The 20,132-nt window shown below is 37.3% G+C and overlaps 2 protein-coding genes, 1 long non-coding RNA gene and 1 pseudogene across 3 annotated transcripts; 1 reads left to right on the top strand and 3 right to left on the bottom strand.

Annotated features, from left to right (window-relative positions):
* Positions 1-1,371: 1,371 nt before the first annotated feature.
* On the bottom strand, positions 1,372-2,657 carry LOC131544721 (serum amyloid A-5 protein-like). Its single transcript, XM_058783127.1, has 4 exons — positions 2,517-2,657; positions 2,321-2,418; positions 1,922-2,060; positions 1,372-1,739 (listed from the first exon to the last, which is right to left on the bottom strand). The coding sequence occupies exons 2-4, from the start codon at positions 2,406-2,408 to the stop codon at positions 1,595-1,597; spliced, it is 372 nt and encodes a 123-aa protein (XP_058639110.1). The 5' UTR covers positions 2,409-2,418; positions 2,517-2,657; the 3' UTR covers positions 1,372-1,594.
* Positions 2,658-4,045: 1,388 nt separating this feature from the next.
* On the bottom strand, positions 4,046-5,102 carry LOC131544727 (uncharacterized). The gene is made up of 3 exons (XR_009272208.1): positions 4,786-5,102; positions 4,375-4,655; positions 4,046-4,238 (listed from the first exon to the last, which is right to left on the bottom strand). It is a non-coding gene; the product is annotated as an uncharacterized LOC131544727 (long non-coding RNA).
* Positions 5,103-9,990: 4,888 nt separating this feature from the next.
* LOC131544725 (serum amyloid A-5 protein-like) lies at positions 9,991-11,354 on the top strand (annotated as a pseudogene).
* A 6,530-nt stretch (positions 11,355-17,884) lies between these two features.
* LOC131544722 (serum amyloid A-5 protein-like) lies at positions 17,885-19,112 on the bottom strand. The gene is made up of 4 exons (XM_058783128.1): positions 19,013-19,112; positions 18,726-18,823; positions 18,488-18,626; positions 17,885-18,242 (listed from the first exon to the last, which is right to left on the bottom strand). Exons 2-4 carry the CDS (start codon positions 18,811-18,813, stop codon positions 18,104-18,106), a joined length of 366 nt encoding a protein of 121 aa, XP_058639111.1. The 5' UTR covers positions 18,814-18,823; positions 19,013-19,112; the 3' UTR covers positions 17,885-18,103.
* Between the last annotated feature and the right edge of the window lie 1,020 nt (positions 19,113-20,132).

The following is a 20,132-nucleotide window of genomic DNA, read 5'->3' on the forward strand; positions in this document are numbered from 1 at the left end:
CTTGTTCTTGCAGTGTGAGGCAAAGAAAATATATTTGACATTTTATTATTAATTTGATATATATGCTTCATATTACAACAAATAATACAACATTAAACACTAACAGATCTCCCCTATAATAATATTGAGCAAAAACATGAAATAACACTTAATTTTAAAATTGTTACTCTCCTTTAACAGTCAGAAGCAAAGCATGCTGGGAACTAGAAATCTGCTGTAACTCATTCATACGTTCACATTTGGAACATGTATGAGCAATATACTCAAAGGATCAAACTTTAGGAATATTAGATGTGTTTTTGTCTTCATAAATATATTTGTATGTATCAATATATATAGCCATATTGTCAATGCATAGATAGATTGCGGTATACTGAAAAGTATAAGCACTGGTTTCCCAAATGTACTGTGTAATATATTGCATTATATTTTGCAGCATATTCCCATATATTTTTGTTGCGTAAGGGATGTAAATTCCAGATGCCTGCGCATAGCCAACACTTGTATATGTTACCACTCGCTTTCACTTTCACTTGGAAACTTTGGTAAAATCATTTTTATTCAAGTACTTGAATGCTCAAGTGCATCAGACACAACAACATTAAAAAGCATTGGACTCAGCAAGGTGGGGATATATATATATATATATATATATATATATATATATATATAAAACAATAATTAAAAAATATATATATACACACACATATATATATATATATATATATATATATTGTAAAATATGAAGCATTTAACTTAAAACTTTGGAATACGTTACCAAATTTTAGCATTTAGCCTACTGCAGAGATACAAATTAGTCTGTGCTATAATGTCTATGTACAATTAATCTTTTTTAGTTTATTTTGTGCAGAAATCATTATTTATCTTTTTTTTTTTTCATTGACAGTTTGAGGATCAGTGTGCTTGGGGGAACAGCCGGTGGCGCTCCATCATAAACCAAAATAAGTGAGGTGAATGAAAATAGACATATACAAACGGTTGAAATTGTTTAATCTGATATTTAATCTGATGTTATCGTGTAATCCTACCAACCTACCTACAACCTACAACTACAGCAAAACAGAAGGAACGGAGATGCAGATATAGTGTTTGGATGGATAAACTGTCACTGCAGTGAAGTGAGCTTCGGTTTATAGAGGATCAGATAGCCTAGATAAAGATCCTCTCAAAGTTTAGTATAAAGTTTTTGAACAGAAATGCAGTGCAAGTAATCAATATTCTTGATAAAACGAGGCTCTGCCTTTTTAATGAAATAAATGCAGATGTCCAGTCAAGACAAAGATGTTGGTAGATAAAGACAATGTGCTCGAGTGACCAGCTGGTAATGAAAACAGACACACAAAGAACAAATGAAGTTGTTTTCTTTATTCAGACACTACAGTGTGTTACATAGACTGAATGATGCTAAAACTTAAAGATTGCATTTTTCATGTCATAAATGCATATTTAATTAAAGATAATTGTCAAGATGTAGTAAAAAAAAAAAGTGAAATGTTTTTTAATGCAAAATTGAATCATCAGTATTACAACAAAATGATTTCAGTCATTTTCTTTTGCACTGATGATCTTCTTTTCAGTACTTATTGGGAAGGCCATTCGGTCTGTAGCGGTTGGGGTCACCACCGTTACGTCCCCAGCGATTGGCTCTCTGGTCAGCTTCAGAATCCGCTTTACCTCGGCCTGAATTACCCAGTCCTTGCACACCCTCTCTTGCATTACTGCACATATCAGAACAGTAATTTAACTACATTGCAATTCAAAATTCTCAAAAATAATTTAAACACTCATAATAGCACATTGAGCTGCTGTTTCATTATAGTGCAAGGGAGCAATCATTCTTGCTCAGTATAAATGCTCAAATGAATCTCTAAGGAATAAAATCATGTCAAATCTGACATACCTGATCACTTCGGCTGCCCATCTGCCTCCGGGGCCCCTTCTTGCAGCATCATAGTTCCCGCGTGCATGGAAATACTTGTCTGAGTGTTTCCAGTTGGCCTGCCTCATATCCCGGTAAGCACGCCACATGTCCTTTGCACCTACAAAACACAGTGAGATGGTTAAAATCTGCCTGCATACCAACTCCGTTGTAAAAAAAAAAAGCCAACTTAAAATTAAGGCAACCAGCTTCATCAAGTTTATACAATAAAAATTTGAGAATCTCCCACAAAAATAAGTTGAGAAAACTCAAAAATCTGCTGAAGCTGGTTGCCTTAAAATTTTAAGTTGGCTCAACTTTTATTTTTTTTTTTTACAGTGTGAGTGCATGACTTAAAGAGTAAATGCAAAAATAAGTGACCTCCAATGGCTTGTCCTGGGTACCGGTACCATTGCGCCTGGGTCTCGACCACCAAAACCAGCACCAGCACAGCAAGAATAAGCTTCATGATTACAGAGCTGAACACATAAAAATATAACAGTGAGAAAATTGTAATATTAGTAAAAGCTGTAACATGTTTGCATTAAGAAAGAGGTTGGTTCAGTCAGTCTCTTACCTCTCAGGTTCGTTCAGTTCAGACACATCAGGTCTTCACCCAGCTAGAGACATTTTATAAGGCTCGGACTGGGCTGGACATGGATTTTCCCAGCTGCGATGAGACACTTTGCTTTTTGTGTTGTGTGTTGCATAACTGCTTCTGGGAAAACCATCATTTGTGAAACGTTTATATTTTAATAACATTGTGTCAAAGTGAAACGAAACTAAAACCATAAAAAAACGTTTTAGTTACTTCAAAATAAACATGACTAAAATAACATAAACTTGCGTTTAATGCATTTTAGTAGGCCTACTAAAATAACTAAATCAAAGTAAACAACTAATAAATAAATGAATAAATACTATGCAGACATATTTAAAGAAACTAAAAATGCAAAACCACAACTAAATTTCTAAAACTTTAACTAAAAATAAAAGTGAACACAGAAAACATACAAATAAAATCCAATTCAAAATATTAACAAAAACAATAATATTATATCCCTGATACTAACATTGAAACAAAATGATGCTGTAATCAATAATAATTAGACACTCATTTTTTGATGTCATAAATGCAGATTTATTTAAAGATAATTGTCAAGATGTGTAAAAAAGAAAAAGAGTGAAATGGTTTTATGCAAAATTGAATTGATTTCAGTCATTTTCTGTTGCGCCGGTGGTCTTTTTTTGGTCAGTACTTTTTGGTTACATCCCCAGCGATTAGCAGCATACGATTTTTTACAATCATTTTGTCACCAATTTCAGAACCTTGATGTCATTTTTCAAAACTAGACACAAAACTCAAAACAGTCATTATTTGTAACACAGGCGGTCCAATGTTTAAAACTTTGCATATTGTGTTCATATCTTTAAAGTAGCCTTGCATTTTCCAAAGCATTGGTTCAAAAAACTCATTTATTATGAAATATCATAGGAACATTACTTTAGATCACATTACATTGTTCTGGTCCCCTCTCAACCTCTCCTCCATATCATGGCCAGGTTAAAGCCCGCCTCATCCAAAAATGTGAATGGTTTTCATCAGCTTCCAGCTCTATCACCCTCTAAAAAGACATTTATTGTAGGAAAAATAAATACTGCTAAAATTATATAGAATTTTGGGGGATTTTTTTTTTTTCTCCCAACAGGCATCTTGAAACTGATCATACCTGAACATACTCAGTCCTCAGTTGCTTCACTGTCATAATCTAAACATTTAACATTGTTCATCATTTTCCATAAAAACTATGCTTCAAGAGTAATGCAACAGTTATGTAGCATTTTGAGCAGTTGTATTAGTTGATAGTCATTGTAATGAAATGAATAACCACTCAATTCAGATGTAATGCATAAGTTGCATTTTGAAATAGTAATACTTTGATGTTAAGTTTTGAACCGGTGACTTTAGTTCAATGAACAAAAGATTTTTGGCTCATGTGTATTGTATCCAAGCAAAAAGTGTTGTGTTTTAAAAAATGTGTATTTTGATCATCGGTTGTGAATTATGTGTCTAGAGTTTTGAAAAATGACATGAAGTTCCTGTTATTAGTGAAAAAATGATTGTAAAAAAAAAAACTGTAATGGCAGAATTACCCCCCCGTTGGCCAGGAACCTCAGTGATGGCTCTTTGGCCAATGATGTTACGGCCTCTTTGCCTTCGTTTCTGCAGGTTGAAGCCAGCCTCATCCAGGAAGATGTACTCATGAGGTCTGGCCATCGCGTCCAACTGTAATATCCTCTGTGAAAATGTGAAAGTGCACAGGTGTTCAGAACAACAGTCAATCAGGTAGCACAGTATTGTCCAGAAGTAATGTAGGCCACTGAGCAACACAGTATGTCCACTAACTGTACTGTGAACGTGGATGTATACTTACTTGCACATACTCGTAACGTAGGTCTTTGTGTCACGCAGAGTTGCGCTCAAAGGGAACCCTATAGACCCGTTTCATCCGCATCTTTTGGCGCCGGAGAACTCGGTCTATTGTGGCCAAGCTGACATCAATGCTCTCAAAGTTGACATTATCGGCAATGACTTTGTCTCTGATCTCCCGGAGTCTGATGGAGGTTGTTCTCACGAACCATATCCACAATGAGGGTTTCTTGTGCCGCTGTAAATATGGCAACCCTCCCACCTCTATGTGGCATTCTTTCAACTCTAAAGAAAGAAACATGTGTTGTCAATTGACATGTTTTACAATACAGTAACAACTGATTTGAAACCAATAGACTACTTTCACAGGCTTGTAAAATTGTATTGTGACAAAGAAAGTAATAGAGTACAATACCTGTTGTGTTGTCTGAATGCCCTGATAATGGTGGCCACGGTGAACCTACTCAGGTTTGGACGGACTCTTAGTCCTGCTTCAGCCATTGTCATGCCATGGACAATGACATGGTCAATGACTGTTGCTCGCATCTCGTCCGTAATGATGGTGCGAGGTTGTCTTGCTCTCCCTCCTGGACCTTCTCCTCTCCCTTGTTGGCCTGCTCCTCTTCTTCCATGGCCAGCTCTTCTCCCTCCTCTGACTTGAATTCCTCTTCCCCTGACTCTGCCTTCATCCATTGTGTTTGTTTGGAATCTTCAGCAAACTGTGCACTCTGAACTTGCTTTTATACATGTGGTCACAGCATTAGCAACAAGTGTCTTCAATTTTGAGTCGTTGTGTGTAATGACTGACGCCAGGTGTGTTCATTGTGTTCAAATATTGCTGACTGTGGCAAGCATTTTGCATCACATGAGCTTTCATTTGAGAATATGAGCAGAGTTCTTTTGCAACTTGTGTTTTAGCAAGGAAAAATGTGTTAAGATTTATGAGAACGGAGGATTGTGTTTTGTGAATTGTGTCTTCATGTGAAATGTGTTTATGATATTGGAAAATGATGGCTAGATTTAGTAAATGTGTTTAGACAACTGGTCATTTGGTTTAGAGGATTGGCTTTTGTGTTTTAGCATTTGAGAAAAACTGTAATTGATAGTCATTGTAATGAAATGAATAACCACTCAATTCAGTTGTAATGCGCGAGTTGCATTTTGAAATAGTAATACTTTGATGTTAAGTTTTGAACCGGTGACTTTAGTTCAATGAACAAAAGATTTTTGGTTCATGTGTATTGTATCCAAGCATTTGGAAAAAGTGTTGTGTTTTAAAAAATGTGCATTTTGATCATCGGTTGTGAATTATGTGTTCAGAGTTTTGAAAAATGACATGAAGTTTGTGTTATTAGTGCAAAAATGATTGTAAAAAACTGTAATGGCAGAAATGAATCACTTTTTATTTTTTTTCATTTTTTTTTTTCATTGTTGCATCACTTTGGGTTTTTGAGTTTTTTGATGAATACAAAGTTCCAGCTCTATCACCCTCTAAAAAGACATTTATTGTAGGAAAAACAAATACTGCTAAAAATGATATAGATTTTTGGGGATTTTTTTTCTCCCAACAACAGGCATCTTGAAACTGATCATACCTGAACATACTCAGTCCTCAGCTGCTTCACTGTCATAATCTAAACATTTACAGTTTTTCTCGATTGCTAACACACTATAACTGATTCATTTGGCCCAGTTTTCCAAACCATACATACAGTTCTCAAAACAAAGACACGTTTCTCAAAACTTTTAACACATTTCACCTGTTTTCACACACGTTCCAATTTGCTCAGTGTTTTCTGCAAAACTCTACACAAAAACACCATCATTTTGCACAAGTTTAACCATGTTCTCATTTAAAAAAACTCAAACACACAATATAATAACTCAAGCATCAAAAAATGAACACAAACAGCACGTTTATCCATGTGTGAACATTCAGTAGCAAAACTGATGACACACAGGTCAGAATCTCAGGATGATATGAACAGGAGCACAAGTGATTATGTGTTTTGGAAAATGAATCCTGGTAGTGGGAGACAAAGAGGAATAGGAGGAGAAAAGAAAAAATGAAAGGGATGAGGTCAAAGGTTGTTTGTTCCTGATGAAATACAAAGCACTATAGTTGACCATGTTCTTCTGCATGGACTGACCGTGAGGGAAGTTGGCCTACAGGCTCATCTACAAGGTTTCAATACTACTGACACATACAATATAATTACAGCACATAGCAGCAGTACTTCAGATGAGAGAACTTTCATTATTCTATGTACAGTAAATAATGTAGCACATGTTGTACACCCTCAAACTCATTACTGTTGAATTGATTTGTAGCCAAGTAGTCTTTACATCTACTCTATTTTTGCAGAACTGAGAGTTGTCTGTCTAGGGGAGGCAGAGAAGTCTTTTTTCAGAAGACTAAGAAACCGCTATAACAAATAAGGATACTACCAATACTGTAATGCAATTTGGCTGAGGATGCTGAATGAATGAATGAATGAATGTATTTATTCATTCACAGTAACTGACAGTATAGTCCAGTGTGTTTACTGTATATTCAGTTGTTTGGTCTTTGAACTTTTCTCTTCTAGTGCTTTTCATCTACTATAAAGTTTTTTACAATCGCTAGGACACGTTTCTCAATACTAAAGTCACTTTTTCAAAACTCTTCACACAGTGAGCACAACAGCAGTCTGTGTGAGCTAAACTGTGGATAATTTTTCATTGCTTTGGCACAACATGCATTTATTGACTACTTCTTTCAAATTCCATGAATTCTATTCTCATTTCGACACAACAACTGTCAAAACTCAGTGTACCTACAGCCCAGTTTGCACACGTTTACATACTCTTTTCAGAATTGTTAAACTTGAGTTCAAAACAATAACATTATACAAAACTGAATAAAACAGCAATTTTCTGCATTTCTACAATAATATTTTATTACAGTAAAATATATTTAGAAAAAGAAAATGAAATGCCATCAAAACCGTTGGACCAACTACAAGTGATTCCTTTTGTAGCTGAAGACCTACATGTGTTACACGTTTACATAATTTCATTATCATCTATAAAAATATTTGCATTGAATAATTTGCATTGTGATGTAAACATGGACCAAGCCGAACATAGAGAAGTGGCTGAAAGAGCAAGAGGAAGACGTATGCGTGGTGGAAGAAGAATAATAGGAAGATCAAGAGCTGTAGTCTCAGATGAGATCAGGGCAACTATAACTGATCATGTAATAAATCATGGTCTTTCAATGAGAGAGGCTGGTCTGCAAGTGCAGCCAATTCATCACTAAACACCAATGACTTGTATATATGGGACACGGTCATTTTAGACACTTCCAAAACTGTTGCAACAGAGATGGAAATACAATTTTTAAATAAATGAATTATGTTTCCATCTTCGTTGCCACAGTTTTGGAAGTGCTTTTTCTGTTCTAAAGAAGGGGGTGTCCCAATACTTTTGTCCATATAGTGTATGTACAAGTCATTGGTGTTTAGTGATGAGTTTTAGGCTCAAGGTCTGCATTTAAAGTCACACCAGAGGTGTTCAGCTTGGATTAGGACTTGGCTTTCCGCAGACCACTCAGGTTCTTCCACACCGACTAAATCAATCATTTATTTTTGAACCTTGCCTTATACACAGAGACATTGACATGTTAGAATAAAAAAGGGTCCTGTCCAAACTGTTGCTTTAAAATTAGAAGCAAACAATTCCCTAAAATATCATTATATGCTTAAAAATTAAGATTTGTACTCATGAAAATTACTAAAGTAGTCAAACCTGTTCATTAGAAGGGGGTGACACAATACTTTTGGAAATATAGTGTATCAGCAGAAGATTGCCAGGGATGGGTCAGGCATGCCAAAAGATTCTTTCCTAGGTGTATTGCCCTAGATGACATACGATGTGATGTGGATGAGAATCTGTGGCCAAATGCAGTACGTAGAGTTGATTAGGATTCCTACAATACAATATACTGTATACAAATGTATATACAAATTCTGGACTCTATATATTGAAACATATAGCATCATGTCTAATTCATTCCTGTAACATAGTTTGCTGTAAACAGTAGTCCTAAGTAGGTGTCCTTCTTTTACAGAAGAAAACATTGTTTAATGTCACCTGTTGTTAGTGTTTTTTAGGTCTTACTTTTATAGATGACCAAGTGTGTTTGTTAAATGACAACCCTTGCTAGTGTTATGAAAGAATGAGCTGGTCTGAGACATGTATGAAGTGTTTTGATAGTTGTTGTGCATTTCGAATGTGGAATGAACTGCTGTGCCAAGCTGAAAGTTGGTTAGGAGAAATGTGTGAAGAGTTTTGAAAAAGTGACTTTAGTATTGAGAGCTGTGTCCTAGCGATTGTAAAAAACTGTAAGATCTCTTTACAGTTGTGTAATGAAAGTAAACTTTTCTTAAAGTTTATTGCTGAATTTTACTGTATCTGCACCCCTTTATTTATGCTTTATACTGTAACAGACATTGACTAGCAAAAGAATTCCTGTTTCCCAAAAGGAGGTTTTTGTAACAGTGTTTTGAATTGATCTCACTAGTGTTTTCTAGACAGGAACGTAGTCTGAGTATTTGACAGGTTTGTGTATCATCTGTGGCCAAAGTTTGAGTCTGACAAAAGAGAATGTTTTTGACTAAACTATTTGATTTTGACCTGGAAGTTTGCACAAGTTGGTGTGTAATTTTGAGATTGTGTTTATAGTTGTGAGAAAATGGTGAATTGTTTCATGAATTGTGTGTTAGCGATCGAGAAAAACTGTAAAGTTTATTGCAGAATTTTACTCTATCTGCACCACTCTATTTATGTTTTATACTGTAACAGACATTGACTATCAAAAGGATTCCTATTTCCCAAAAGGAGGTTTTGGTAACAGTGTTTTGAATTGATCTCACTGGTGTTTTCTAGGCAGTGGAGCAGTCTGTGTATTCGGCAGGTTTGTGCATCATCTGAGGCCAAAGTTTGATTTTGACTTAAGATAATATGTTTTTGATTAGAATATTTGGATTTGAACTGGAAGTTTGAGGTTTGTATAAGTTGGTGTATAATTTAGAGATTGTGTTTATAGTTGTGAGAAAATGATGAATTGTTTCATGAATTGTGTGTTAGCGATCGAGAAAAACTGTAATATTGTTCATCATTTTCCATAAAAACTATGCTTCAAGAGTATTGCAACAGTTATGTAGCATTTTGAGCAGTTGTATTAATTGATAGTCATTGTAATGAAATGAATAACCACTCAATTCAGTTGTAATGCGCAAGTTGCATTTTGAAATAGTAATACTTTGATGTTAAGTTTTGAACCGGTGATTTTAGTTCAATGAACAAAAGATTTTTGGTTCATGTGTATTGTATCCAAGCATTTGGAAAAAGTGTGTTTTAAAAATGACATGACGTTTGTGTTATTAGTGCAAAAATGATTGTAAAAAACTGTAATGGCAGAAATTAATCACTTTTTTATTTTATTTTATTTTTTTTATGCATTGTTGCATCACTTTGGGTTTTTGAGTTTTTTGATGAATACAAAGTTCCAGCTCTATCACCCTCTAAAAAGACATTTATTGTAGGAAAACAAATACTGCTAAAAATGATTTTTTTAATAAAATGTCTCTAGCTGGGTGAAGACCTGATGTGTCTGAACTGAACGAACCTGAGAGGTAAGAGACTGACTGAACCAACCTCTTTCTTAATGCAAACATGTTACAGCTTTTACTAATATTACAATTTGCTCACTGTTATATTTTTATGTGTTCAGCTCTGTAATCATGAAGCTTATTCTTGCTGTGCTGGTGCTGGTTTTGGTGGTCGAGACCCAGGCGCAATGGTACCGGTACCCGGAACAAGCCATTGGAGGTCACTTATTTTTCCTTTTAATCTGCATTTACTCCTAAATCATGCACTCAGCTGAGTCGGTTCGCAGGCAGATTATAACCACCTCACTGTGTTTTGTAGGTGCACAGGACATGCGGCGTGCTTACCAGGATATGAAGGAGGCCAACCATAAACACGCAGACAAGTATTTCCATGCACGCGGGAACTATGATGCTGCAAGAAGGGGCCCCGGAGGCAGATGGGCAGCCAAGTGATCAGGTATGTCATCTGTGGCAGATTTGACAAGATTTTATTCCTCAGAAGTTCATTTGAGCACTTATAGTGAGCAAGCAAATTTGCTTCCTCGCACTATATCATGCAACAGCAGCTCAATGTGCAATTATGGATGTTTTTGAGAATTTTGAATTATTATTATTATTATTGTATGTTAATGTTTACATTTTAAGTGCATGGAAATTGCCTTAAATCACTAGTAAATCTTGTTCTGATGTGTGCAGTGATGCAAGAGAAGCTATGCAGATACTAACTCGCAGAGGTCATTCAGATTCTGAAGCTGACCAGGAAGCCAATCGCTGGGGACGTAACGGCGGTGACCCCAACCGCTACAGACCGGAAAAACTTCCCAAGAAGTACTGAAAAGAAGACCATCAGTGCAACTGAAAATGACTGAAATCATTTTGCTCTAAAACTGCTTGATTCAATTTTACATAAAACCGTTTAACTCTTCCTTTTTACACCTTGACACTATCCTTAATTACATCTTCATTTATGACAACAAAAAAGCAATCTTTAAGTTTTAGCTTCATTCAGTCTATGTAACATGCTCTAGTGTCTGAATAAAGCAAGCAAATTCATTTGTAGTTGTGTGTGTTTTTAATACGTCCCTCATTGTTTATGTTGGAGCGCCACCAGCTGGTCACTCATGCACATTGATCCACAAAATGTCAATTAAAAAAAAAATAAAAAATGTTTTTGACTTTGATAAACTGAAAATAAATCAGTGCTTTTGCTTTTGTGTGGAGGTTTTGCTGTTGTTTGCTCTCCCAAATGTTAAAACGGCTTGTTCTTGCAGTGTGAGGCAAAGAAAATATATTTGACATTTTATTATTAATTTGATATATATGCTTCATATTACAACAAATAATACAACATTAAACACTAACAGATCTCCCCCTATAATAATATTGAGCAAAAACACATGAAATAACACTTAATTTTAAAATTGTTACTCTCCTTTAACAGTCAGAAGCAAAGCATGCTGGGAACTAGAAATCTGCTGTAACTCATTCATACGTTCACATTTGGAACATGTATGAGCAATATACTCAAAGGATCAAACTTTAGGAATATTAGATGTGTTTTTGTCTTCATAAATATATTTGTATGTATCAATATATATAGCCATATTGTCAATGCATAGATAGATTGCGGTATACTGAAAAGTATAAGCACTGGTTTCCCAAATGTACTGTGTAATATATTGCATTATATTTTGCAGCATATTCCCATATATTTTTGTTGCGTAAGGGATGGAAATTCCAGATGCCTGCGCATAGCCAACACTTGTATATGTTACCACTCGCTTTCACTTTCACTTGGAAACTTTGGTAAAATCATTTTTATTCAAGTACTTGAATGCTCAAGTATATCAGACACAACAGCATTAAAAAGCATAGGACTCTGCAAGGTGGGGATATATATATAAAAAATATATATCTAAAACAATTTAAAAAAATAATATATATATATATATATATATATATATATATATATATATATATATATAATACACTGAACAAAATTATAAACGCAACACTTTTGTTTTTGCCCTCAATTTTCATCAGCTGAACTCAAAGATCTAAGATTTTTCCTATGTACACAAAAGGCCTGTTTCTCTCAAATATTGTTCACAAATCTGTCTAAATCTGTGTTAGTGAGCACTTCTCCTTTGCCGAGATACTCCATCCACCTCACAGGTGTGGCATATCAAGATGCTGATTAGACAGCATGATTATTGCACAGGTGTGCCTCAGGCTGGCCATAATAAAAGGCCACTCTAAAATGTGCAGCACACAGCACAATGCCACAGATGTCGCAAGTTTTGAGGGCGCGTGCAATTGGCATGCTGACTGCAGGAATGTCCACCAGAGCTGTTTCCCGTGAATTGAATGTTCATTTCTCTACCATAAGCCGTCTCCAAAGGTGTTTCAGAGAATTTGGCAGTACATTCAACCTGCCTCACAACCGCAGACCACGTGTAACCACACCAGCCCAGGACCTCCACATCCAGCATCTTCACCTCCAAGATCATCTGAGTCCAGCCACCCGGACAGCTGCTGCAACAATCGGTTTGCATAACCAAAGAATTTCTGCACAAACTGTCAGAAACCGTCTCAGGGAAGCTCATCTGCATGCTCGTCGTCCTCATCGGGGTCTCGACCTGACTGCAGTTCGTCGCCGTAACCAACTTGAGTGGGCAAATGCTCACATTCGATGGCGTCTGGCGCTTTGGAGAGCTGTTCTCTTCACGGATGAATCCCAGTTTTCACTGTACAGGGCAGATGGCAGACAGCGTGTATGGCGTCGTGTGGGTGAGCGGTTTGCTGATGTCAACGTTGTGGATCGAGTGGCCCATGGTGGCGGTGGGGTTATGGTATGGGCAGGCGTATGTTATGGACAACAAACACAGGTGCATTTTATTGATGGCATTTTGAATGCACAGAGATACCGTGGCGAGATCCTGAGGATCTTTGAGGATACCGTGACGACCATCACCTCATGTTGCAGCATGATAATACACGACCCCATGTTGCAAGGATCTGTACACAATTCCTGGAAGCTGAAAACATCCCAGTTCTTGCATGGCCAGCATACTCACCGGACGTGTCACCCATTGAGCATGTTTGGGATGCTCTGGATCGGCGTATACGACAGTGTGTTCCAGTTCCTGCCAATATCTAGCAACTTTGCACAGCCATTGAAGAGGAGTGGACCAACATTACACAGGCCACAATCAACAACCTGATCAACTCTATGCGAAGGAGATGTGTTGCACTGCGTGAGGCAAATGGTGGTCACACCAGATACTGACTGGTTTTCGGACCCCCCCCAATACAGTAAAACTGCACATTTTAGAGTGGCCTTTTATTGTGGCCAACCTAAGGCACACCTGTGCAATAATCATGCTGTCTAATCAGCATCTTGATATGCCACACCTGTGAGGTGGATGGAGTATCTCGGCAAAGGAGAAGTGCTCACTAACACAGATTTAGACAGATTTGTGAACAATATTTGAGAGAAACAGGCCTTTTGTGTACATAGAAAAAGTCTTAGATCTTTGAGTTCAGCTCATGAAAAATGGGGGCAAAAACAAAAATGTTGCGTTTATAATTTTGTTCAGTGTGTATACAGGTGCTGGTCATATAATTAGAATATCATCAAAAAGTAGATTTATTTCACTAATTCCATTCAAAAAGTGAAACTTGTATATTATATTCATTCATTACACACAGACTGATATATTTCAAATGTTTATTTCTTTTAATTTTGATGATTAGAGCTTACAGCTCATGAAAGTCAAAAATCAGTATCTCAAAATATTAGAATATTACTTAAGACCAATACAAAGAAAGCATTTTTAGAAATCTTGGCCAACTGAAAAGTATGAAAATGAAAAGTATGAGCATGTACAGCACTCAATACTTAGTTGGGGCTCCTTTTGCCTGAATTACTGCAGCAATGCGGCGTGGCATGGAGTCGATCAGTCTGTGGCACTGCTCAGGTGTTATGAGAGCCCAGGTTGCTCTGATAGTGGCCTTTAGCTCATCTGCATTGTTGGGTCTGGTGTCTCTCATCTTCCTCTTGACAATACCCCATAGATTCTCTATGGGGTTCAGGTCAGGCGAGTTTGCTGGCCAATCAAGCACAGTAACACTATGGTCATTGAACCAGCTTTTGGTACCTTTGGCAGTGTGGGCAGGTGCAAAGTCCTGCTGGAAAATGAAATCAGCCTCTCCATAAAGCTTGTCAACAGAAGGAAGCATGAAGTGCTCTAAAATTTCCTGGTAGATGGCTGCGTTGACTGTGGACATCAGAAAACACAGTGGACCAACACCAGCAGATGACATGGCAGCCCAAATCATCACTGACTGTGGAAACTTAACACTGGACTTTAAGCAACATGGATTCTGTGCCTCTCCACTCTTCCTTCAGACTCTGGGACCTTGATTTCCAAATGAAATGCAAAATTTACTTTCATCTGAAAAGAGGACTTTGGACCACTGAGCAACAGTCCTGTTCTTTTTCTCCACAGCCCAGTTAAGATGCTTCTGACGTTGTCTCTGGTTCAGAAGTGGCTTGGTAGCCCTTTTCCTGAAGACGTCTGAGCGTGGTGACTCTTGATGCACTGACTCCAGCTTCAGTTCTCTCCTTGTGAAGCTCTCACAAGTGTTTGAATCGGCTTTGCTTGACTGTATTCTCAAGCTTGCGGTCATCCCTGTTGCTTGTGCACCTTTTCCTACCCAAATTCTTCCTTCCAGTCAACTTTGCATTTAATATGCTTTGATACAGCACTCTGTAAACAGCCACACCTTTCAGTAATGACCTTCTGTGACTTACCCTCTTTGTGGAGGGTGTCAATGTTCGTCTTCTGGATCATTGCCAAGTCAGCAGTCTTCCCCATTATTGTGGTTTCAAAGAACAAGAGATACCCAGAATTTATACTGTAGGGATGGTCATTTATTCAAACTCAAATGTAAATATTCAAATATTTTGAGATACTGATTTTTGACTTTCATGAGCTGTAAGCTCTAATCATCAAAATTAAAAGAAATAAACATTTGAAATATATCAGTCTGTGTGTAATGAATGAATGTAATATACAAGTTACTTTTTGAATGGAATTAGTGAAATAAATCAACTTTTTGATGATATTCTAATTATATGACCAGCACCTGTATATATATATATATATATATTTTTTAAAATTGTTTTAGATATATTTTTTTTTATATATATATTCCCACCTTGCAGAGTCCTATGCTTTTTAACGCTGTTGTGTCTGATATACTTGAGCATTCAAGTACTTGAATAAAAATGATTTTACCAAAGTTTCCAAGTGAAAGTGAAAGCGAGTGGTAACATATACAAGTGTTGGCTATGCACAGGCATCTGGAATTTCCATCCCTTACGCAACAAAAATATATGGGAATATGCTGCAAAATATAATGCAGTATATTACACAATACATTTGGGAAACCAGTGCTTATACTTTTCAGTATACCGCAATCTATCTATGCATTGACAATATGGCTATATATATTGATACATACAAATATATTTACTCCACAACAATCATACCGGTACCAAAGAAATCACCTGTGTCCTGTCTAAATGACTACCGTCCCATAGCACTGACTCCAATCATAATGAAGTGCTTTGAGAGGTTAGTCATGCACAACATCAAAACCAGCCTCCCCAACACACTCGATCCGCTCCAGTTTGCATACCGTCTGAACCGCTCTACGGACAATGCAATTTCCTCCACCCTCCACCTGGCTCTTACCCACCTAGAAAACAAAGACACTTATGTTAGAATGCTGTTCATTGACTTCAGCTCAGCATTCAACACAATAATCCCACAACAGCTCATAAATAAACTCAACCTGCTGGGCCTTAACAATTCCCTCTGCAATTGGATCCTGGACTTTCTAACCGGAAGACCTCAGTCAGTCCGTGTCGGCCACAACACCTCGAGCACTACCACACTGAACACAGGTGCCCCACAAGGCTGTGTGCTCAGCCCGCTGCTCTTCACGCTGCTGACCCACGACTGCACTGCCAAGTCCAGCTCCAACCACATCATCAAGTTTGCTGATGACACAACAGTGGTAGGTCTCATCAGCAACAACGATGAAACGCACTACAGAGAGGAAGTGGCACAGCTGGCTGAATGGTGTGGCACTAACAACCTGTCCCTCAATGTGAGTAAGACAAAGGAGGTTGTGATGGACTTCAGGAGAAACTCCGTTGATCACCCCCCACTGACCATCGACAGCTCGACTGTGGAGAGAGTCAGCAGCACTAAATTCCTGGGGGTGCACATCACAGAGGATCTCACCTGGTCCACCAACACCATGTCACTCTCCAAGAAGGCACAACAGCGCCTACACTTCCTCCGCCGGCTGAAAAGAGCAAGTCTCCTCCACCCATCCTCACCACTTTCTACAGGGGCACCATTGAGAGTGTGCTGACCAGCTGCATCACTGTCTGGTACGGAACTGTACTGCAGCAGACCGCAAGACCCTCCAGCGGACAGTGAACACCGCTGCAAGGATCATCGGTGCCCCTTCCCTCCATCCTGGATATTTTCCTCACACGATGCTCCAGCAAAGCCAATAGTATCGTGAAGGACTCCACACACCCCTCCCACAGTCTCTTCCAGCTCCTACCATCAGGAAGACGGTACCGGAGCATCAGAGCCCGCTCTGCCAGACTGCTCAACAGCTTTTTCCCCCAGGCTGTGAGAGCCCTGAACTCAAATCACCCCGCCCCTCTCTGAACCCCCATACAAACCCCCTACCTCCTGTAACATGTAACGTGCAATTCGAAGTGTGCTACACACAGGTGAGTGGGCCTGTACAAACCACCTGTAGTAGCACACTCTCCTCCTCTATGCGCACTAGTCACTTTCACACACACTGCTGTGTGTACACAAAATCCCACAAAAAGAACTCAGTAATATATGTATGTTTACATGCTCATGCACTACAAATCATCCTGCACTGTTCCCCAGCCAGCTGCTTGAACTCAATGTTTCTCCTTGCACATGTACAGTATTTATCTGAAGCATTCGTATAGTTTGTATAGTTTGTATTTTTTAGTTTGTATAGGTACTTTTTATAGATAGTATATTTATAGTCAAAATCTATCAGTAGGATAGTTGTGTATAGGTTTATATTGTCTTACTCCATTGTTGTATGCCTGTATTTATGTAGCACCGTGGTCCTGTGAGGCACGACATTTCGTTCCACTGTATGCCCCGCATGTAGCGGAATGACAGTAAAGCTCAACTTGACTTGACTGAAGACAAAAACACATCTAATATTCCTAAAGTTTGATCCTTTGAGTATATTGCTCATACATGTTCCAAATGTGAACGTATGAATGAGTTACAGCAGATTTCTAGTTCCCAGCATGCTTTGCTTCTGACTGTTAAAGGAGAGTAACAATTTTAAAATTAAGTGTTATTTCATGTTTTTTTGCTCAATATTATTATAGAGGGAGATCTGTTAGTGTTTAATGTTGTATTATTTGTTGTAATATGAAGCATATAAATCAAATTAATAATAAAATGTCAAATATATTTTCTTTGCCTCACACTGCAAGAACAAGCAGTTTTAACATTTGGGAGAGCAAACAACAGCAAAACCTCCACACAAAAGCAAAAGCACTGATTTATTTTCAGTTTATCAAAGTCAAAAACATTTATATATATTTTTTTAAAAATCAATCTTTCTTTATACTTTCTTGCTTTTTTATTTTTTTAATTTAAATTTTTTTTTTTTAATTGACATTTTGTGGATCAATGTGCATGAGTGACCAGCTGGTGGCGCTCCAACATAAACAATGAGGGACGTATTAAAAACACACACAACTACAAATGAATTTGCTTGCTTTATTCAGACACTAGAGCATGTTACATAGACTGAATGAAGCTAAAACTTAAAGATTGCTTTTTTGTTGTCATAAATGAAGATGTAATTAAGGATAGTGTCAAGGTGTAAAAAGGAAGAGTTAAAAGGTTTTATGTAAAATTGAATCAAGCAGTTTTAGAGCAAAAATGATTTCAGTCATTTTCAGTTGCACTGATGGTCTTCTTTTCAGTACTTCTTGGGAAGTTTTTCCGGTCTGTAGCGGTTGGGGTCACCGCCGTTACGTCCCCAGCGATTGGCTTCCTGGTCAGCTTCAGAATCTGAATGACCTCTGCGAGTTAGTATCTGCATAGCTTCTCTTGCATCACTGCACACATCAGAACAAGATTTACTAGTGATTTAAGGCAATTTCCATGCACTTAAAATGTAAACATTAACATACAATAATAATAATACTAATAATAATTCAAAATTCTCAAAAACATCCATAATTGCACATTGAGCTGCTGTTGCATGATATAGTGCGAGGAAGCAAATTTGCTTGCTCACTATAAGTGCTCAAATGAACTTCTGAGGGATAAAATCATGTCAAATCTGCCACAGATGACATACCTGATCACTTCGGCTGCCCATCTGCCTCCGGGGCCCCTTCTTGCAGCATCATAGTTCCCGCGTGCATGGAAATACTTGTCTGAGTGTTGATGGTTGGCCTCCAACATATCCCGGTAAGCACGCCGCATGTCCCTTGCACCTACAAAACACAGTGAGGTGGTTATAATCTGCCTGCGAACCGACTCAGCTGAGTGCATGATTTAGGAGTAAATGCAGATTAAAAGTAAAAATAAGTGACCTCCAATGGCTTGTCCTGGGTACCGGTACCATTGCGCCTGGGTCTCGACCACCAAAACCAGCACCAGCACAGCAAGAATAAGCTTCATGATTACAGAGCTGAACACATAAAAATATAACAGTGAGCAAATTGTAATATTAACCATGCCACAAACAGTAAAAGTTTAAAATCTCCATAGCTAAAGAATGATCTCTGTGCATAGAGAGATAAGAGTGCAGCTATAGATAAACCCTCTATAACTTAACATGTTTGCATTAAGAAAGAGGTTGGTTCAGTCAGTCTCTTACCTCTCAGGTTCGTTCAGTTCAGACACATCAGGTCTTCACCCAGCTAGAGACATTTTATAAGGCTCGGACTGGGCTGGACATGGATTTTCCCAGCTGCGATGAGACACTTTGCTTTTTGTGTTGTGTGTTGCATAACTGCTTCTGGGAAAACCATCATTTGCGAAACGTTTACATTTTAATAACATTGTGTCAAAGTGAAACGAAACTAAAACCATAAAAAAACGTTTTAGTTACTTCAAAATAAACATGACTAAAATAACATAAACTTGCGTTTAATGCATTTTAGTAGGCCTACTAAAATAACTAAATCAAAGTAAACAACTAATAAATAAATACTATGCAGACATATTTAAAGAAACTAAAAATGCAAAACCACAACTAAATTTCTAAAACTTTAACTAAAAATAAAAGTGAACACAGAAAACATACAAATAAAATCCAATTCAAAATATTAACAAAAACAATAATATTATATCCCTGATACTAACATTGAAACAAAATGATGCTGTAATCAATAATAATTAGACACTCATTTTTTGATGTCATAAATGCAGATTTATTTAAAGATAATTGTCAAGATGTGTAAAAAAGAAAAAGAGTGAAATGGTTTTATGCAAAATTGAATTGATTTCAGTCATTTTCTGTTGCGCGTGGTCTTTTTGGTCAGTACTTTTTGGTTACATCCCCAGCGATTAGCAGCATACGATTTTTTACAATCATTTTGTCACCAATTTCAGAACCTTGATGTCATTTTTCAAAACTAGACACAAAACTCAAAACAGTCATTATTTGTAACACAGGCTGTCCAAAGTTTAAAACTTTGCATATTGTGTTCATATCTTTAAAGTAGCCTTGCATTTTCCAAAGCATTGGTTCAAAAAACTCATTTATTATGAAATATCATAGGAACATTACGTTAGATCACATTACATTGTTCTGGTCCCCTCTCAACCTCTCCTCCATATCATGGCCAGGTTAAAGCCTGCCTCATCCAAAAATGTGAATGGTTTTCATCAGCTTCCAGCTCTATCACCCTCTAAAAAGACATTTATTGTAGGAAAAATAAATACTGCTAAAATTATATAGAATTTTGGGGGATTTTTTTTTTTTCTCCCAACAG

Source organism: Onychostoma macrolepis, chromosome 07, assembly GCF_012432095.1.
Source record: "Onychostoma macrolepis isolate SWU-2019 chromosome 07, ASM1243209v1, whole genome shotgun sequence".
In the NCBI taxonomy this organism is placed as follows: domain Eukaryota; kingdom Metazoa; phylum Chordata; class Actinopteri; order Cypriniformes; family Cyprinidae; genus Onychostoma; species Onychostoma macrolepis.